Source organism: Neovison vison, chromosome 9 (genome assembly GCF_020171115.1).
Source record: "Neovison vison isolate M4711 chromosome 9, ASM_NN_V1, whole genome shotgun sequence".
Taxonomy (NCBI): domain Eukaryota; kingdom Metazoa; phylum Chordata; class Mammalia; order Carnivora; family Mustelidae; genus Neogale; species Neogale vison.
The window spans coordinates 5,937,102-5,950,217 of NC_058099.1; the positions used below are offsets into that span (position 1 = coordinate 5,937,102).

Here is a 13,116-nt window from a genome sequence, read left to right on the forward strand (position 1 = left end):
TCAGTTTGCTTGAGCAGCCTTGTCTATATGGAGGATATAAATAAATCACCTTCCTGACTAGTATTCCTTGAAGTAGAAACTAGATGTCCGTGGAATATATTATTGGGGGCCAAGAATCAATGAAAACCTTACAGAGTTGTCCCTTGTTTTTTATGATAATGTAAACCATTATTAGATTTGAAGACGTTTTGCGGTGATTCTTTTTCATGAGAAAACCATTCCAGTAAGTTAAAACCTTAGTTTCTCAACCTGTTCTGTGGGCCTGGGTGGAAATGAGTTTTCTTCAAGAAGAGAATTTCTTGGAGAAAAAATGTTTTGGGGGGCGTCTAGGTGGCTCAGTGGGTTAAAGCCTCTGCCTCTGGCTCAGGTCATGATCCCAGGGTCCTGGGGTCGAGCCCCACATCGGGTTCTTTGCCCCGCGGGGAGCCTGCTTCCCCCACTCTCTCTCTGCCTGCCTCTCTGCCTACTTGTGATCTCTGTCTGTCAAATAAATAAATAAAATCTTTAAAAAAAAAAAAAGAGAGAAAGAAAAATATTTTTGGCTCTGCAGGGCCCACACTCCCACCCAAGGTGGATCTCTAGGGAGCTCCGTGTACTCCTTTGCCCGTTTGCACAACTTGGAATGGAACGCAGAATGAGAGCACAAGGACAGGTATCAAGGGGCAGATGCTAAGTTTTCAAACCAAGCTGAAGGATGGCACCGACTGTGTCCTTAGGATCTCACACACCTGCGATAGGATTATATTGTGGCTTTGTATTTTTTATACTCGATTTGACTCTTCTCCATTTCCTGTGATCCTCATGACTGAATTGTGAAATTAGGCCGTGACTGATTCGGCATCTCTAGGCAAATGACTACATTTTGGCTACATTCTGTGGCCCCAGGTGGTGGAGTAGTTCCAGCCTGGGGCCAGAACTCGCGTATTTCTCTTTTCCGGCCATCTCCCAGGAGACCGCGGACACAGTCCATCTTTCTATCCCGGCAGCTTTTCCCTCCCTACAATGTCGCACTGACACTCCCGTCGCTTTCCCAGGCCTTTCTGGGCCCTCCCAGAGGCCAGGCCCCTCTTCGCTAATTCAGGGCATAGCGGCCGCCGATGTTGCTGACCTTCTCCTTGAATCCCTTCAGATCCACCAGGTCACAGCCCTCCCTCCCTGAGCTCCAAATGGATCTGTGTTTGCAGCTCCCCTCTGGACATGTCACTCCCTTGGGCATTGTGTTACGACACCCCAGCCCCTCGATTCTCTTGTCCCGGGAGCCAGAGGCAGGGAGGCCCCCAGAATCTCGCCCCTCCCTCCTATTCCTTTCCAGCCTCCCCTTGCAGTCAGCCGCTAAAGCTAGTTGATTCTAGTTGTTATGGGTCTGTGTACCCTCTCCTCTCATTTTCTCTCCTCTGGACTAGGGAACTCTCTCCCGACTTCCACCTCCTGGCCATTCTAAGCATGTCTGTGGGCGTGCCTGCCTCTCTTTCCAAGTTCAGCGGCTCTCTTGTGTGCACTGAAGAGGCTAAGCTCCTTCACTCTTGATGTTTGAGGCCTGGGGTGATGGGCTGGGACTTTTTCCAGTTTCTTACCCACCACCATTCTTCCCTTGAGCCCTCCCCCCGGCCCCCCACCTTCCCTCCAGAGGGACAAGTGCCACCCACCCCCCGAATCCCCAGATTCCTGGATGTGTCCTCGCCTTTGCAGTAGCTGTTGCTGAAATACCCACCTCCTCTCGTTCTTCCAGGCTAGGAACCTCCAGGCGAGATGGGGCTCTATTTCTGTGCATTTCAGTCCCCCGGCTCCTTTCCTGGCCCACGGTGTGGGTTTCATAAATGTTCGAATGTTTGAATAAAGTCCGCATGAGTCATTTCATTTATCTGTTTGAAGAAGGCAGTATTTTGTCACTCTTTCTGTTCCCGTTTGCTTGCCCCAAATTTCAGTGAGCTGGTTTGAATTAACTCAGAGGCAACAGGTGAGGTACTGGCGAACTCCACTGAGCTGATGTGTGTTTCAGCTCTCGGTTTTTGGAATCTGGAAAAGATATTTTCCTTTGTACCAGAATGTTAACTATATCCCCAAACTGTGTTTCTAACATGAACGAGTGGGTCAGAGTTCAGTACCCCAGGCAGTTTTCAAACCAAATTTGGTAATGTTGATTTAAAACGGCTCCACAAGAAAAGCACCCAGTACAATCATGGAAAATACTAGAACGGCTTTCTGTACCGCCACATATTGTTGAGAGAATTGTTCCCTGAAGTTATATTAATCGCAGAGAAGGATTCTAAAGCTCTCTCTCTCTTTGTTTTTTTTTTAAACAGGACCAATTTGACAACTTAGAAAAACACACACAGTGGGGAATTGACATTCTTGAGAAATACATCAAATTTGTAAAGGAAAGGACAGAGATTGAACTCAGCTATGCAAAGCAGCTCAGGTAAGTCGATATTGAAAAAGGTTATTTGTTAATTGCAAAATGGATGTAGTGATAATTTATATACTCATTTATCCTGTGAATGTATAGTCCTTAAATATTTTCCCCCTTTTATGTAAGGTAATATTTCAGTTAGAAACCATTGCTTTTGGGGCGCCTGGGTGACTCAGTCGTTAAGCATCTGCCTTCAGCTCAGGTCATGATCCTAGAGTCCTGGGTTTAAGCCCCTCATCGGGCTCCCTGCTCCACGGGAAGCCTGCTTTTCCCTCTCCTACTCCCTCTACTGTGTTCCCTCTCTCGCTGTGTCTCTCTCTGTCAAATAAATAAATAAAATCTTAAAACAAAACAAAACAAAACAAAAAAAACCTTGATTTTGATAGAGAACATTCATTTTCATAGAACAATAAAAAATAAAAAACAAGTTATTGCCCTTAGGCTCTGTTTTTCTTTTTCTTTTTTTTTTTTTTTTTAAGGATAGTTTTTGAATTTTGGAACTACTTTTTTTTTTTTTTTTTTCAAGAAAACTCCTAATTGAAGTGTAATATCTAGAGAGGTAGAAGTGCACGTCATAAGTGTATAATCCCAGAAATCTTCCCAGAGTGAACACCCCCGTGTCATCAGCTCCCAGGTGGAGAAATAGGCAAATCCAGGCCCAAACCCTGGCCCCTTCTAGTGCAACACCTTCCTCCCATGGCTGTCCTCACTTCTGACTTCCAGTGACACAGACGGTTTTGCCTGCTTTTGAACCTCATGTGACAGTACTCACTTCTTAAACACAGTTTGCATTTGGCTTCTTTTGTTCTACTTTAGGTTTGGGACAGTCATTCGTGTGGCTGTCTATGGTGGGAGCTTGTTCCATTCACTGGTGGTTGGTATTGGGTGTGTGCGTACACCACAGTTCACCCACTTCTCAGCCACCAGGCTATTGCTTGGCTCCTTTTTGGGGATACGAACTCTGTATACACCCAAGACTGGAATTGTGGGGTCACAGGTGTTTAGCTCTAAGTAGATAGTTTTCCAAACTGCTTCTCCCGATCCACGCCCCATCCATAAGCCTGTACGAGTCCCGTGAGCAGCATTTTAAAAGTGCTTGGACTGCTTACATATTTAATGGCGAAATTATCCGAGGAATCTGTGCTTTTAGCTAAAATGTGTAAAAGTCGTTGGTAGAATGAAGCTGGAACTGGACGTAGTGGTCACAATCTTTAATGATTTCTTGTTTGGTAGAATGGGTTGGTATAGATTGTTTGAAGATCTGTTAAAGATCCAGATGACTTTTGGTCTAGAAACCTTTCGTTTGAACCCAAAGAGTGTCTGCAGAAGGGATATGTCAGGGGTCCCTGAGAGAAGGTGGATTCTCCTAGAGCTGGTGTTGTTTATAAATAAGGCCCTGAGGGTACATGTGGATGTTTTTGTGAATGAAACGTGCTGTTTCCATTGAGTAAATCAAACAAAAACCCATTGCTCAGTGAAACAGGCTTATGACTTGCTGAACCCAGGTCGATCTCTGGCACTGCGTGTGTGCATCCGCCTCCCATCCTGAATGTAGCAACAGGGAAGGGCCTGCTTCGTCCTCATTAGCCAAATATCACACTGTTCATCGTAATGCCCTTTGTGGGAAAATGGGTTACATAACGTCCTTAGCCAGAATACGGTCTCACTGCATGGATTTACGTGTTTGTTCCCTTTCTTCTTCTGTTAGCTTACACTTGTCTTCCCCGGCACCTTTGTCATGATCCTGTTTTGTTCAGGAGGTTTGGGAGTAGATGCCATTAATTCAGCTTTTAGCAAGTGTCTGCTCCATTCCGTGTCACGAAGGGAAAGGGCTTTCTTGGCTCCCCCTCTGAACTGCACCTGGCTTCTGGCCCTTTCTCACCACCCTAGGTGAGGGGCAGAGGACGCAGGTAACAAAAGGGGGGGCTGTTGGAAAAGAATGCAAATTCCAGTGTGGGTTTAGGGTAAAGTGCGGTGGCTCTCCTTGACTGTTTACCCTCTTGTGGATCACAAGTTGAAGTAGATGTCAGGGTTCTCACGTCAGCCTCTTGAGAAGTGCTTGTCCTGAGATTTAAATATGTATCTAGTAGGCTCTGTGCTCAACACGGGGTTCAAATGCACAACCCCTAGACCAAGAGTCGCATGTTCCGCTGACTGAGCCAGCCAGGCGCCCCCTGAGATGTATGTATTAACATTGTTTCATTACATCCCTAGGCCGTGTCTGAATTTGTTCTTGTTGGCAGAAGTTGATGTACCGAATCAGGAGTAATTGAAGTAACCCTTCAGACTGGTCTCCTCCCCCTTGATACCGAGCCCTTAGCCAGGTCCTCAGTGCCAATACATAAGCATCCTTTCTGTCCTTGGCTGATTTGGTTCCCCACTCACCGAAGTGACTCCGTTCCCCCTTTCTGCAAACCCAGCATCTCCTTTCCCATCCTCGCCCCTTGTTTGCTACGTCACTGAGAACATGGAAGCAGTCAGAAGAAAATGTCCTGAGACTCTCAGCATCTGTGCCCCCTGCCCCGAGATGCTTCTGCCTAAATCCAGGCCTCCCCTCTTGTGCACTCGGTGTCCCCCCTCCCTCCGGCTCTGGAACCGAGCCCCAGTGCTGCTCTCTCCCACGTCCTCAGATTTCTCTCCTGGGTTATTATCCCCGCCGACACACGAGCGCGCCATCATCCAAAAACAAACTTTCCTGAGGTGGTTCTTCCTACCCAGTGCCACTGTTTCTTTGTTCCCCTTTGCAGCCAAACGTCTTCAAAGTGTTCTTACTTGCTGTCTGCAGTCCCTCCCCTCTCGCTACCTTAAACTCACTGCACACCTCTCAGCCAGCGCTGCCCTTTCAGGGCCCCTGTGACTTCTGTATTGTTCAACCCAGTCGCCTGTCCACAGTCTGGCGTCCTTGACCCATCAGCGGCTTTGACGGGGCGGATGCTTCCTCCTCCTGGCTTGGCCTCATTCCAGTCTTCTGGCTTCCCTCCTACCTCACTGGGAACTCCTTCTTAGCGTCTCACCGGGTCCTTTTTGCCTCCTGCCTCTTCACCCAATATGCCCTAGTTCCCAATCCCTGTCACCTCCCCCTCTCAGTCTGTGTTCCCTGGGTGCTCTCATCTGGCTTTAAGTGTGATCCACGTGACAGTGGCTCGCAGTTGTGTACCTCCAAGCTAGCCCTCTGTCCTGGACTCCAATATAGATTATGCATTACCTCCTAAAATCTATCTGAAATGGAAAGTGTCTGAAGCCGAAGCTGCCCGCCTACAGTATGCATCTGCACGGCCCGGCTTTTCCCATGCACTTGAGGGCAGCTGCTCCTTCCCTGTTAGGTCAGAAACCCTGTTCTTTGTTAGGTCAGAAATTCCCTCTTTCTCTGCCACTACCCCCAGTGTAAGCCATCAGGAAGTCCCAGTGACTGTACTTTGTAAATTTACCCAGGATCCGACCCCTTCTTCTGACCTCCACCTCAGCCGCTGTGGTCCAGTCCCCATCACCTCTCACCTGGGTTATTACAAGGCTTCTAACTGGTTTCTCTTATTCCCTTCTTATCCCCTCTTGTCTGTCTGTTTTCCACAAAGCAGCTAGATCATGGCACTCTGTTCAAAATTCCAACAACTCCCCATTTCACTCTGTAAATCCAGAACCCTTACCATGGATGTCCTACAAAGCCTATGTGACCATATCCCCCAACCTCTCTGACATCTCTTTCCTCCTCTTCCCTCTCTCTGCTCTAACCATACCAGCCTCCTTGCTCTTTTCTCGCCTGCTGCGTGATAGGTACTCAGTAAATAGTTGTAGGAAGGCTGAATCGAGACATCCAGGTCTGAGATGTTTGGTCCCCACTGCTTCAAGGAGAATCGTGTTTGCACAGGCTGTGAGAGCTGATGAGGGCTTACCAACAAACAGAACAACCAACAGTGTGTGAGCAGAGTACCAGGGGGGCTCTGATGAACAAGACACCTTGGAGCTCACCTTCTCACTGTGGAAAACAGACCACATGCAAATAAGCAAACAAGATTTTTTTAAAGATAGCATTTATCAAGCCAGGTAAATAAAGCCAGTGATGTAATAGAGCGTGATAGTGGGTGGGGGTTACGTAGCTACACTGGCCAGGGAAAACCTGTTGCTTGAGAACGGAAACACAAAGAGAAGACCAGCATGCCAAGGTCTGGGTTTAGCTCTTCCAGGCCAAGGGGTCAGTGAATGCAAAGGTCCTGAGGTAGAAACATGTTCAAGGAATGGAAAGGCCATGGTGACTGAAACATGGTCAGCAAATGCTTGCTTGAAATACCAGTGTGAGGGGGCGCCTGGGTGGCCCAGTGGGTTAAGCCGCTGCCTTCGGCTCAGGTCATGATCTCAGGATTCTGGGATCGAGTCCTGGACGGGGAGCCTGCTTCCTCTCTCTCCCTGCCTGCCTCTCTGCCTACTTGTGATCTCTCTCTGTCAAATAAATAAAATCTTTTAAAAAAAAAAAAAAAAGAAAGAAAAGAAATACCAGTGTGATTTGAAAAATCAACACGATCTTTTTGGAGAGATTTCTGGCATTAAATCATTTTTAATTTTTTCAGCATTAATTAGAGGAAAAATAATGCTAACTTAGGGTTTTTTTTTTTTTAAAGATTTTATTTATTTACGTGTCAGAGAGAAAGAGAGCGCACAAGCAGGCAGAGTGACAGGCAGAGGTGGAGAGAGAAGCAGGCTTCCCACCAAGCTAGGAGCCCGATGCAGGAACTCCATCCCAGGACCCTGGGATTGTGACCTGAGCCAAAGACAGCAGCTTAACCAACTGAGCCACCCAGGCGTCCCTATGCTAACTTATCTTAGAAGCAATGGGTGTTCACTGCGGCTTTGATTTCTGTAAGTTGGGGGGTTGGCAAGCTACAGCCTATGTCCCAATCCATCCACTGCCTGGTTTTATAAATAAAGTTATGCAGAAACACGGCCACGCCCATTCATTAATGTATTGTCCTATGGCTGCTTCTGAGAACAATTGCAGTTGACTAATCGTTAACAGGGACACCTGAGCATGACGCCCTTCCAGGTCTAAAATACTATCTGTCTGACCTGTTTCAGAAAAAGTTTACTGACGCTTGCCAGAATTACTATGTCTTCAAGGCAATGTAAGGTCGAATTCCTAATCAAAGTTTAAAACATTTCATATGACCTATAGAAGAGAACCAACTATCGGTTGCCCTTAGCTACTGTTAAAAAAGCATTATTATTTGTTAACCAGATAATGAATTCACATGATTAAAAATGCCAGAGGTAGAAATTGGTGTGCAGGGAAGGGTCCCTTCTCTTAACCCTGTCCCTGGGGACAATAAATGTTATCAGTCTCTTGTTTATCTTTTCCAAGAAATTTTATGACACCACAGGCAAATGAGGGTGTGTTTTCTTCCTTGCTTCCCCAGCAGTTCCGTGTGCCCTTGTCTCTCTACATCCTGGAGATTGTTCCGAGGACTCATTATTTTTGCGGTTTTACAGTATTGCTGTGGCTTGGTGGACATGTTGATTGTTTCCAATTGTTTGCAACTCGGAACAAAGTTGCAATGCATAACCTTGAGTAATGCACTTGGACAAGCCGATCCAGAAACAAAGTTCCTGAAAAGTCGCACTCTGGTTCTGGTAGAGTTCACCAAGTTGCCACTCAAAGGCTGTGACCCTTACTGCTTATAGCACAGCGTGGGACAGTGCCATTGACCTTGACCCTCAGCGCTCCTTGGTACCAATCTTGTCCTATCTTTGCCAATGTGATAAGTAAAAATAGGAGCGTCTGAGCCCTAGTTTGTGTTTCTCTTATTATCAATGAGGTTGAGCCTGTTTTTATACCTTTGAGTCATTTATACGTTCTTTTTGGTGAACCATTCATGTCCTGGCCAACTTTTTTTTTTTTTTTTTTTTTAAATTAGAGTTAATTGTCAATAAAGGGTAACTATGTAGAAATCAATTTATAAAATATATTGGGTATTGTGTATACAAGGAATTCCACTTATATTTACTTTCACCATAAAAAAAAAAAACCATACAGATGGAACTGTGGGATTTGCTGAACCATAAATATTGAATTCTTATAAGATTTAGCAGAAAAATTATTAAAAACTTCTAGGATGTCATTACTGTTTTTTTTTTTTTAACTTATTGTTACAACTTTAAGCAAGCTCTCTTGGCTCACTGCTAAGTAAGAGAAAGGAAATAATCTTTACATGTTTTGCTTCCTCTTCTAGTTGAGTTATATAATTTGGTCTGTAACACAGTCCCACAGTTAACTTGTCTTAATTCTGCATTTATTTGCTTACTTACTTATCATTTATTTGTTTATTTATTAGAGAGAGAGAGAGTATGTGTGAGCATGGTAGGGGAGAGGGAGAGAGAGAATCTCAAGCAGATTTTGTACTGAGCGCAGAGCCCGATGCCCAGAAGGATCCCATGATCCTAACATCATGACCTGAGCCAAAGCCGAATCAGAGGCTTAACCGACTAAACCCCCCAGGCGCCTCTTAATTCTGTATTTAAATATAAATGTATGCTCACCTCCATTCCTTCTAGCACAACCTCTCCACCTGTCTCTTGGCATCAAGAAAAATATGAATATTTCCTTCCCTAATAAGAGTTTGTGGAGTAATTCTTCCGAGTTTGTTTCTATTTGAGAATGTCCCCATACTTGATAATAATTTGACCTGGTTATTCGCCAGTCATATTTTCGTCCTCTCCAAACTTTGTCGCTGCATTGGTTTTTGGTGGAAAAGTCTGGGGCCAGCCAGATTTTTTTTTTTTTTTTCTTTGTAGGTGAACTTTTTTGACTATATATGTGAGGAATTTTTTGTTTGTTTAGCGGTTTGATGGCATCACCAAGCTAAGCCTTGTTGACCATTCTTGGTCAGTTTCCTTAGAGCCCATTCACATGCAGATCCAACCCCTCATTTACTTCGGGGTCACTTTCTCCAGTTACATCTGAATATTTTTTCTGTATGATTTACTGGCTTTATATACTTCAGAGATACAACTTTTCCTTATGTTAAAGTGTCTCGTTCTTTAGGTAATCTTTTCTTCTGCTTTTGTTAGTTGCTTTCCTTACAATGATCATCTCAAAGCTTTCTTCTGTTAAATTTGATACCCAGCCCACTGTATTCATTAGTTCTGTAGTGGTAGCTTCCGTTCTTAGTTCATTTCCTTAACTTTGCAGTCTGTTTGAGCCCGTGGTCTGGGAATTCTTGACTTCATTGGCTTTGTGTTTTTATGAAGTTTTTCTGTAGTGTAAAATATTCTGGAGGGGTTTGCTTTTGCTTCTTTTGCTTCCTTTCTTCCAGATTGTTTGTTTGCTTGGTTTTTTTATTTGTTGTGGGGTTTTTTTGTGTTTCTTTTTTTTTTTTTTTTTTTTGGGCATTCCCTCCCTCCCTTCTTTCCTTTCTTCCTCCCAATCTTTCTCCCTTCCTTCCCTCCTTCCTTCCTTCCCTCTTTTCCCCTTCCTTCCTTCTCTCCTGTATTACATATCATATGTTTTCACCTCACTTATGTTTAATATGGGCAGTTCAGCGAAGCAGTTGAGCGAACGGACGCTAGAGCCCCAGTACCTGGGATGCATTCTTGATTCTTCTGTTCGATAGTCGCACAACTTGGGGCCCATACTGTCTGTGCTTCATCCTTTTCATCTGTAAAATGTGAATAATAGTAATTCCTCCTTTCCAGGATTGTTAAGGGGGCTTCATGAGATAAGGCACATGAACTTCCTAAGCATGCTTTTCTTACCCACCTAAGCAACCCCAGTGCTGCTGTAGGTTCTGATAGAGGGTAGGTGAGCGTTCCTGGCCGTGCTTCTAGAACGGTTGGCCTTTCCCTCTGAGCTCCGTTACGGGGTAAGGGTGAGGCAAAGCGCTTGGCTTTGTACATTTCATCTTTGAGACTCTGAGTGTGTTCCAGAACTCTGCTAGAGGTTGTGTTTGAGAGTTTAGTCCGCTAGGTCAAAGATACTCCCCGTTCCTTCGGGATGCCTAGGTTAGGCGTGATCTCCCACGGGCATCCAGCTTCGAGCCCTGGAGCGTGAGGATCCAGGTGGTGACCCCTGCTCCTGCCTGAATTCTGGAACCTGAGTGGTCAGCCTGCGCGTCTTCTCAGAGCTTTCCTGTCACTGTCCCCGATTGTTTACTCACCCTTCAGTGTATATTGTCGAAACTGATCCTAAGGGTTTTATGGGCTTATTCCGACCCCACTTCACCCCCGGCCGTAGTGGCAGCAAGAGTAGGGACAGCATCCTTCTCCACGGCCCCAGTATCTTCTGTCCCTCACCATGGTCGCCACTTTACAAAGTGCGTAGACTGAAATTATGCTTCTTTCCCCATGGGCTTGTTTTCTGCTGTTGATAATTGTCCTGGCTTTTCCTTCTTACCTCTTGTTGGGAAAGCACAGTTTTCTGATCGAATTTTATTCTGCTGTCTTTGTCCGGAAGTCTTGTGGTGAGCTTTGAAAAAAAAAAAAAGAAAGAAAGAAAGAAAGATAGAGAAAAAAAAAAAAACCAAATACATTCCTGGACCCAACCCTGGACTTCCATTTCAGAGGGCCTGGCACTGGGCCCAGGTATCTCCTTTTTTTTTTTAAAGCTTCCCTGTGGCTCTTCGGATCAACCAAGTTCAAACCCAGTATCCTTATGAGAGGATTATGTTTTTCTCTTACCTTTTCATTAGCCTGTCTGAAGAGCAAGTGTAATACATAAAACACTTAAAATTTCTCAGAAAGATCCCATAAATTTAAAGCTGCTCTTTGTGGTTTATTTCCTTGCTTGTTTTTTAGGTGACCTCATACAAAATAAGGCGAGAAAACTCATCTCCAGAAAATGGAAATGAAAGTTGATCCTTCTGTCTAGTGGTCCCTGAGAGAAAAATTCTCATTTTCCCTTCCATACCTCTTAAGCTTTTAGTTTTCTGTTGGCATTTATAGAGTGAATTACTCACTGGTGCTTTTAAGAAGCATTTTGAATGCTGTATATGCCAACATGGTCAAAGTGAGACTCATTCATCCCAACGTGACCGTCTCCACAGGTTGTCACCCACAACAGACCTCCCCCTATTGTCTTTAATCCCGTTTCGGTTTGGACTGGCGAGAAAGAACTCAAAAGAATTCTGGTTTTACCTGTCTCTAGTCAAGCTATGTTTCCTTCAACTAGATATAAAATTTAAAATTATTTTTATGAAGGCTTAGGACTGGAAACTGAAAAGAAAATGTGTATTTATTAAATTTTTAAATTTATTTTTTAAAATGTGAAGTGGGTTTTTGCTTGTTTGTTTTATTTAAGTAGTCTCTACACCCCACCTGGGGCTCGAACTTACAACCCCAAGATCAAGAGTCTCACACACTTCTGACAGCTCTGGGAGATTGAGCCCCACGTCAGGCTCCTCACAGGGCATGGAGCTTGCTTAAGATTCTCTCTCCTGCTCCCTCTGCCCCCACCCCCCCACTCCTCTTCCTCTCTGCCCCCCCCCAAAAAAAAAAAACCAACCAAATAAAAAAAAAAACACACATGCAGCCAATAGGCTTTTCAACACTCCAACTTCCCATATATTCTACTCTATGTCTATGTGGAAAAGAACCTCTTGGTTATATAGTCATCTGCTTTCCATGTGTTCCCCTTTCCATCTGGCCACCTGTTAAGTAGGATGGACTGTTTTTACTGAACCTGCCTTTTAAGGAGTGACTGTGGTAAACCATCTCAGCCGTACTGTGCTTTCAACAAGGAAGATGTCTCTCCTTTGCATTATTTGTGTCTTTAAGCCACATTATTAATGAATTAATTAATTTATTTTAAAGATTTTATTTTTTAAGTAATCTCTGTACCCAGTGTGGGGCTTGAACCACAATCCCGAGCTCAAAAGTCACATGCTTCACCTGCTGAACCAGCCAGGTGCCCCTAAGCCATATTTTTAAAGGAAATGTTTTTCAGCATCCTTTTGGATCTAGATTTATTAGGGAAACTGTTCTATGCGTTCAGAGTATCAGCAGAGAAAATACGACATGGTTTATTGAAGCATGGGTCACACGAGAGCAGCCTTCAAGCAGGAACGTTCTCTTCTCATCAGTTATTAATTATAATTAATAGTCAAAAATTAATTAAATTTTGAAATGATCATATGCTCATGTCTTCATTTTTTTTTTAAGATTTTATTTATTTATTTGACAGACAGAAATCACAAGTAGATGGAGAGGCAGGCAGAGAGAGAGAGAGGGAAGCAGGCTCCCCGCTGAGCAGAGAGCCTGATGCGGGACTCGATCCCAGGACCCTGAGATCATGACCTGAGCTGAAGGCAGTGGCTTAACCCACTGAGCCACCCAGGCGCCCCATCATGTCTTCATTTTACTTTTATTTCATTAGTATTGATGATATTAGCGTTATCATTACTATTTTAAGTAAGCTCTGTGCCCCACGTGGGGTTTGAACTCATGACCCCAGGATCAACACTCACAAGCTCTACTGAGTGCACCACCCACGTGCTCTTCATATCTTCATTTTATTTTATTTTTTAAAAGGTTATATTTATTTACTGGTCGAAAGAGCGAGAGCACAGACAGAGGGAGAAGCAGCTCCCTGCCGAGCAGGGACTCGGGACTCAATCCCAAGACTCTGGGATCCTGACCTGAGCCCAAGGCAGATGCTTAACAGACTGAGCCACCCAAGCATCCAATAACTTCATTTTAAATTGCAACAATTGATATTCTATTGGGTG

General features: G+C 44.5%; 1 protein-coding gene across 8 annotated transcripts in view; it reads left to right on the forward strand.

Annotated features, from left to right (window-relative positions):
* Positions 1–13,116, forward strand: part of FNBP1 (formin binding protein 1) — a 142,994-nt gene that overhangs the window by 52,623 nt on the left and 77,255 nt on the right. For all 8 annotated transcript variants that reach the window (XM_044264693.1, XM_044264686.1, XM_044264687.1 and 5 more), the window contains exon 2: positions 2,304–2,419. In XM_044264693.1, coding sequence (XP_044120628.1) covers positions 2,304–2,419 — 116 coding nt within the window. The remainder of the gene's footprint in view (positions 1–2,303; positions 2,420–13,116) is intronic.